Source organism: Triticum aestivum, chromosome 5A (genome assembly GCF_018294505.1).
Source record: "Triticum aestivum cultivar Chinese Spring chromosome 5A, IWGSC CS RefSeq v2.1, whole genome shotgun sequence".
In the NCBI taxonomy this organism is placed as follows: Eukaryota; Viridiplantae; Streptophyta; class Magnoliopsida; order Poales; family Poaceae; genus Triticum; species Triticum aestivum.
The window spans coordinates 545,152,281-545,160,093 of record NC_057806.1 but is presented as its reverse complement, the minus strand read 5'-3'; the positions used below and the strand labels follow the sequence as shown (position 1 = coordinate 545,160,093).

The window sequence follows — 7,813 nt, the reverse complement described above, 5'->3', positions numbered from 1 at the left end:
GCATCTATGGCTCAACTGGGTCTGGCTGAGTATGAGGTATAAACTATGTTGTATTGCTATGAGCAGTTATGTGTCTCGTGCTTGGACATCTGCATGTGTGCTTTTGAGATTATTAGATGCAACAGACAACTGTTTGGTTGTGTGCCAAGTGTCGTTCTACTCACCCCTTTTAAATGCGGTGAACTTACCACCAGTATGCACATCAAGTAGAGACCATGATGAACACATATGAGCACAACATATAAACACATGAGAGTAAAACAGCAGATTAAGACTGTCATTACCACATAGTATGCACAAATCCAAAGGGGGGTCGAAGATAGTAGGGGGATCCAATGCCCCTCAGGACATCAGCAAAATAGACAATTTTCAGACCAAAACATAGGGATGCCCCTGCACAATATCAGCAAAAAAGACAAGCGAAGTCGTGCTTGTTGCATATGTACCTGCAGATGGTGGAGTTGTTGGCATTGTAGATATGGACCTTGAAGCCGAGGTTCGACAACTTGAAGACGAGGAGGTCACAGAGCACTATCTTGTGCTCTAGGGTGAAGTACTACCAGCCCCTCTCCAATACGATATGCTCGTTGAACTCTTAGACCCGGACCCACCTGTTGCAGTCCGTATTTACCGAGAGATTGACGACGCGTGGAAGCCTGATGTATATCCAAGTCTTCATCACCGGGAGAAAAGCCTTGGGGATGTCGAACATGGCTATGCCATTAGTGTGCCGGATCATCACGTAGAATCGATGTGGCATCGGTTTTACTGTCTCATGCCCAATGTTGGGCATAGGCTTCGCCATCTCCTCCCTCCTTCCTGGCGCGTCGAGCTTCGCCAACCACTTGCTCTCCGGGATGATGTCCTCGGCCTCGTCCTTACCTTGGACGACCTGGACCCCCATGACCGGCTCGATCCCACCCCATCTTTATTACTTTGTCAATTCATAAGACTACAATTAGACACGTCGTTCCAGTGCAGAAGTAATAACCGATGTATGCAATGTCCTTGATCATAGCAAAGGGCAATGCACATGAACATAGCACAGATCATGGGCATTGTGCCCAATGCTCATGATTAGTGCTATGTTCATGTGCAATGAATTTGCCAATGGGGCATCGAACATCCCGAGTCCAAACTACAGTGTATGCATGTCCAAGATCCATTCATGTTGTGCTACTTCCGAATCCTAATCCCCCCGTCTCGTCTTTTCTTCTGGCAAACTAATTAGCATATTGTAATTGTAATGATGGATATGCACAACAAAAGATAGAGAGGACAAAGAGAAGCAAAATGTGGGAAGAAGTTGGAGATGGTATGTGGGTCCGTTGAGGGTAGTGTGGTATCCCGTCTAAGATCATTCTTTTCCCTATGCGGCAAACAAATAGACCAGGATTAGAGAGTATGTACGGGGTGCCGATGGATTCAGGGATTTTGAGGTTATGGTTGGATTCAGAATGAGCGTGCGAATTCAAGGTTTATTTCATACTTATCTCCTCCGAAAACAGAAGGACTCGTGTTTGTCGTGTGATTATTCTTGGGTTCTGCCGCGCGTAGGTACCCCTCCCCTTGGCTTCTAGAGTCTAGTATAGATGGCAACAAAGACATGTGTGACAGGGTCCAAGTCCACGGCAACGTTTTATTGGGCAGGCAAGGCACCACCGTGACCGTGGTGTACTCGCACCTTGACCCCTCACCCCTGACCGTGCTTCTGCCGTGTGGAAAACCTACACCACGTTTGCTTCGCCGTGATCATCATCGCCCCCCTGACCTGAATAAATAAACTGGGCGACGACACAGGTCGGGCAGGGCCGGCAACCGGTGTGAACCCAGGACCCTTCCCCGTCATCAATCAGATCGGCCTCGTCCACACCCCTTTTCAGCCCATACATCACCCCTCCGCACCGCACGGGAGAATCCCCAACCAAACCCCATCCCTCTCCGGCTCTCTCCCTCCCATCCCAACGGAAAATCAAAAGGGGCCACGGCAGCAGCACAGGCGCCGGTCCAGTCCAACGGAGGCGAAGCTTCCGGCTCACTGACGAACGCCCCCCGTCGCTCTCTCTCGCTGCCCCCCGGCCCCGCCGCCGCTCCCGCGGAGACCGAGCGGCCACCTCACCTCACCGATCATTCTTCCCGTCTCCGGCAGCAGGATAGATAGATTGATTAAATAGCGACGCCGCGGCCGAGCACCACCAACGCATATATTTTCTCCTTCCTTTCCTTCCCTCCCTCCATCCCTGTAATAAAGGCGCGAGCTTTTTAAGCCGTGGGGTGGAGACGTGGAGCCTAGCTCGCCTGCTCTGCTCTGCTGCCCGCATGGGCGCGGCGGTGCGGGCACTGCTGCTTCTGGCCCTCGTGGCGGCGGGGGCGGAGGCGCTTAGCCTGGACGTCCACCACCGGTACTCGGCGACGGTGCGGCGGTGGGCGGGGCTGCGCACCGGGCCGGCGCCGGGCACGGCCGAGTACTACGCCGCGCTGGCGGGCCACGACGACCTCCGCCGCCGCTCGCTCTCCCTCGCCGCCGCAGCCGCCGCCCCCGTGCCAGGAGCCGGCGGGCCGCTCGCCTTCGCCGACGGCAACGACACCTACCGCCTCAACGCCTTCGGATTGTAAGCCCGCCCCTCTCATCATCATCATCCTCGTCAATTCACCGTCTCAATGATCCCCAAGAGAGGAGAGATTGATAGCGATAATAAAGCGCCGGCCGATCGATCGATCGATCGGAGGAACTAGGAGGAGGTTGCTGTCACCCATCCCAGACGGCCAGACTGTCTGGCCATCTTTTTCCTCTCGCTTTTGTGCTAAAGAAGCCGGTGGTGGTGGTGGTTGGCTTTGGGTGTGTGCAGCTTGCACTACGCGGTGGTGGCGCTGGGGACGCCGAACGTGACGTTCCTGGTGGCGCTCGACACCGGCAGCGACCTCTTCTGGGTGCCCTGCGACTGCCTCAAGTGCGCCCCGCTCACCTCGCCAGAATACGGGGTACGTACCAGTACCACCTTCATCTTCCTCCCCCTGCTTCGACGCCATTGTTTTGTCAATTTGTTACGATTCGACCTCGTGTCCGTTGCTCCAAGAGATATTTCCGGGTGCTAAGTAGTTAAATACCAGAAGATTACAGTGTGATTTGATTAGTTGCATGGCAGAGATGAACAAAGTTCTTCTTTTTTTTTTTGACATCGGTAGAGATGAAAAAAGTTGGTACTACTGCTAGTCGACATGCTTGTGAGATGGAGTTGTTGCGAGCATAATTCGGGAAAGAAAAGGGGGGCAAATCACGGAAGCACCGCACGTGCCGTCCTGTTTTGGGGAGGCCTCTGCAGGAGCATGACAGCCTCGGCTGGGGCCTGCCTTATGGAACTTAGAAAACACTACTGCTACTACTGCTAACCAAAGCCCTAGCTTCTTGGCCCTTCTCTTTATGTTCTTGCAATCCTGGTGCAGGTTGAAATTAATGAGTTCTTGCTGATTGTTTACGCTTTACACACATTAGCTGAATCATCATAATGCCCTAATCGACCACTCCTGACAGTAATAATGCTACATGTCTTCATGTTCTTGCTTGATCTGTGAAATGTAACCTTGTTTCGGCAAAAACCGCAAAATTTTGAGCAGAATCTGAAGTTCGATGTGTACAGCCCGCGCAAGTCGAGCACCAGCCGGAAGGTCCCCTGCAGCAGCGACCTGTGTGATCTCCAGACTCAATGCAGTGCTGCAACCAACAGCTGCCCCTACAAGATCGAGTATCTGTCGGACAACACGTCGTCCAACGGGGTGCTGGTCGAGGATGTCCTGTACCTTGCGACCGAGTCCGGGAAGTCCAAGATCACCCAAGCCCCCATAACATTCGGGTATGTCCCTTGTGATCTACTACTAGACATGACAATGCGCAATTCCGAGTCACTGCTCATTTTTCTGTGCTGAAATTTGAATTTGAATTTGTGTGCGTTGTTAGCTGTGGACGGGTCCAGACGGGTTCGTTTCTAGGCAGCGCCGCGCCGAACGGCCTGCTCGGGCTCGGCATGGACAGCAAGTCGGTGCCGAGTCTGCTGGCGAGCCAAGGAGTCGCCGCCAATTCCTTCTCCATGTGCTTCGGGGAAGATGGTCATGGCAGGATCAACTTCGGGGACACGGGAAGCGCCGACCAGCTGGAAACTCCGCTGAACATTTACAAACACAAGTATGTCTGTTTTCATTTCTCACAGTTTCACAAGCAAACAATATAGGTCTCTGACCTTTCACGACGTCCGCGCGCTCTATTTCTGCAGTCCATACTACAACATTAGCATCATAGGAGCTAAGGCGGGAGGTAAAACCTTCAGCACAAAATTCAGCGCAGTCGTGGACTCCGGTACCTCGTTCACGGCTCTCTCCGACCCAATGTATACCGAGATTACCAGCGCTGTAAGTAGATTTATCGCATTATACGAGTGGTTTCACCGTGTTTTATATTTTCACGGTGATTCTCATATATATTCATTGACGTTCTAATTCAGTTCCATAAACAAGTCAAAGAGAAGAGAAATCAGGCCGATTCTTCGTTGCCATTTGAATATTGCTACACCATAAGGTAAGTTTGTCTAGCAACAGTCCATGATATATTGATATGTGAGGCACATTTCTACAAACCACTGCTTGTTTGTATCTGATGGATATGCTGCTGCTCTCTCCAGTGCCAAGGGAGCTCTTAGTTATCCAAACATAAGCCTGACGGCGAAAGGTGGCAGTATATTCCCTGTCAATGATCCAATAATCACCATAACGGATATTTCTTCGGTAAGAAAACATCGATGCTAATTTCATCCAGCCATGTAAGCTAGCTAGTGAATTTAATCTTGGTGCTCTTTTATATGGAACAGACCCCTGTTGGCTATTGCTTGGCTATTATGAAGAGTGAAGGTGTTAACTTGATTGGGGGTGAGCTCCTATACTCTACACTGCTGCACTATCTAAAGTTGCCTTGTGCTCTGTTTTTTTATTAGATTCAGTCTGAACCATACTACTGATATTTGAGGTGTGCAAAGAACCAAATTAGATTCTCTCTAACCCATCTAGCCTTGAGTTCCTGGATGGAGTTGGTAGCATGTGTTAGTTGCAAAGAACCAATGATTAATGAATAACCACTACTTTTCAGATGCCTTGCTCATTGTCAGACCTGCTTTGCTAGCTTTATTGGTCAGGTTTTATGTCCTCTTATATGCTATAAAACCTCAGATATTTCAGCACTAACTATCCATGTGCAACATCTTTGTTAATAGCATTGTGCCCATAAAGGTTGTACTTACCTTTTTCCCTTGATGTGTCCTAAACCACCTCACCGTCGATAATCCACGTCATCGTTCTTACTGCTCTCTGCTCACTTCCGGTGCAGAGAACTTCATGTCCGGGCTCAAGGTGGTGTTCGACCGCGAGAGGCTAGTCTTGGGATGGAAATCTTTCAACTGTAAGTACCTCAACTCGACATCCCCCGAATCGGTTCTTCAGGTTTGGTTTCGGTTTCCGATAAAAATGCCCTTACAAACCGTGCTTGTCATCATCATCATCATGAACCAGGCTACAGTGTCGACCACTCAAGCAAGCTCCCGGTGAGCCCGAACCCCTCGGCCGTCCCTCCGAAGCCCGCCTCCGGACCAGGCAGCTCAAACCCCGAAGCCGCGAAGCGCCCTTCGCCGAACATCACCCAGATCGACGCAGCCAAGCCTTCGTCCGGCTCGTCGATCCACTTGCATTTCAGCAGGACCTTCCTCTTCGCCGCCATCGCTCCGCTGTTCCTCGCCATTCTTTGATCCCGCCATTGCCTTGTATTGTTTTGAAGTTGACATGGATGCATGATCACACGCTCTCACACTCTTTTTTTGTAGTTGCCGTATGAGTTGGTACAGTACAGGATAGAACACACAGGATGAGTTGAGTTCCGTAGGTAGACCTAGGCCATTTTCACTTTGATTAATTTCACTTACGTGTTGATATGTATACACTGGTAATAACGCGCTCCGCCGAGGGGTTTGTGACGAGGTGGACGCGCATGTATATGTAGTGAAACCACAGAATAATGATCATACTCACTGTCGTATACTTTGTGCATGCTGCTGTCTACTGTTTTTTTCAGCTACAAATTAAAACTGTATCAGGTACTCCCTCTGTAAAAAAATATAAAAGTGTTTAGATCACTAAACGCTCTTATATTTCTTTAACGGAGGGAGTAGGTTTGAACTTACATGGAGTCGAATCAATCAATTATGAAATCTCCCTGCACCGTGGTATTCATGATGCCAATGTGGGGAGCGTGTTTATTCATAGAAAAAATACTTATGGCACTTTTCTTTGAAAAGGAGGAAGACCTTCGGCCTCTGCATCTGGTGATGCATGCAGTCACTTTATTAATTATGCACAAAAGACCTTACAAAGTAATACAATAGTAAGACTGAAGCCATTATCTAGGCAACATTTATCGCTACTCCTATTTAGTTGATGAAGGGATGCTGATAATCTGGACCTAATACCAAACGGACACCACAGCCAAACCTAACATCTAAGACCTGAGGCCTCAACCAGGACGCCTGCCGGGTATGGGGCACCCACCGGTCCTGCATCTACCTTGTCCGGTCTAACTGTCGTCGATGCCACCACGACGCCAGACAGCGTCACCCTCCTGCGCGAGTCCATCATCGCACATCAAACGCCTAATCTTTAGGGCGCCATGCCATCGAGATCTGTCACCATCAATGTGTATGATGAAGCACCACTCGACCAAAGACGTCGTCCACTGGTCCCTCAAGCCCATGTACACCTTCAAGAATGATGCCCCCAAGGGGGAAACAACCCAAGCGCATCGCCGTCTTCTGATCTATCGATCTAGGGTTTGCCCCGGAGGTAGCAGATAGTGGTCTAGAACTTCTCCACGACGATGCCTTCAAGAAGGGAACGACACTGTAGAGCGCCGCCACTGTCGGCTTTGGCATCTAGCCAAGAGCAAGTTTTCACCCAGATTTGTTTGAAGAACTCTATCCAGCTTCTTGTGCACGGATCGCCGCCTTCTCTATCGGATACTTGACCAAGGATCCAACCGCCACCGCCAGATCCATGCAGCCAGCACCGGGAGATGACGATAGTCTCCCTAGACCGGAGCTAGCACGAACTAGATCAGAATGAGTGGGAGACGAAGATACCCCTGGAACTCCGGCAGACCAGCGAAGAGCCGCCGGCACCACCGCGTCCACATCGCCGGCCACACCGGGCCATCGCCACCCCCCGTGCCGTCCGGTAGTCACCAGATCCGGGGAAGGCCGGAACCGATCGGACCAACGGGCGCGCCGCCACCCAACCATGGGGTCGCCGCCCTAGCCTCCAACGCCCCCTGTGCAGCCGACCGATTCCCACCGGCACCACCACAGGGGCCGCCGCTGGGACGCCGCTCCACCGTGGGCCAAAATGGGGGCCACACCTCTGCGGATCTGGGCGCCCACGCCACCCATGGATCCGGGGGAGAGGGGAGAGGCCCTCCGCCACCGCGTCGTATGCAGGGGCTTAGCCCGGTGCCGACCACCTGCGGCGGCGGAGGGGAGGACGGGCACGGGAGAATCTCCGGCGGCAGAGGTTGGATCGCCCCATGTCGCCCGTGAGGGGTGTGTGTGTGTGGAATGTCATCCAATTATTGATGCCTCTCACACTGGAAAAAAAAAACTTATGGCACTTATCATTTGGGAAGAAAAAAACTGCCGTTTGTATAGGACTTCTAATTCTAAATCGACTGAGAAATTTTCATTTTCAGAGCGAAGTTCCTAGATGTGGTTCCATGGCTGATTAGGAAGTT

The 7,813-nt window shown here is 51.3% G+C and overlaps 1 protein-coding gene across 1 annotated transcript; it reads left to right on the top strand.

Moving 5' to 3' along the window:
• Nucleotides 1-1,910: 1,910 nt before the first annotated feature.
• LOC123104640 (aspartyl protease family protein 1) lies at nt 1,911-6,108 on the top strand. The gene is made up of 10 exons (XM_044526515.1): nt 1,911-2,612; nt 2,850-2,982; nt 3,616-3,851; nt 3,956-4,180; nt 4,269-4,404; nt 4,497-4,570; nt 4,674-4,776; nt 4,860-4,917; nt 5,372-5,443; nt 5,554-6,108. Exons 1-10 carry the CDS (start codon nt 2,320-2,322, stop codon nt 5,784-5,786), a joined length of 1,563 nt encoding a protein of 520 aa, XP_044382450.1. The 5' UTR covers nt 1,911-2,319; the 3' UTR covers nt 5,787-6,108.
• The last annotated feature ends 1,705 nt before the right edge of the window (nt 6,109-7,813 follow it).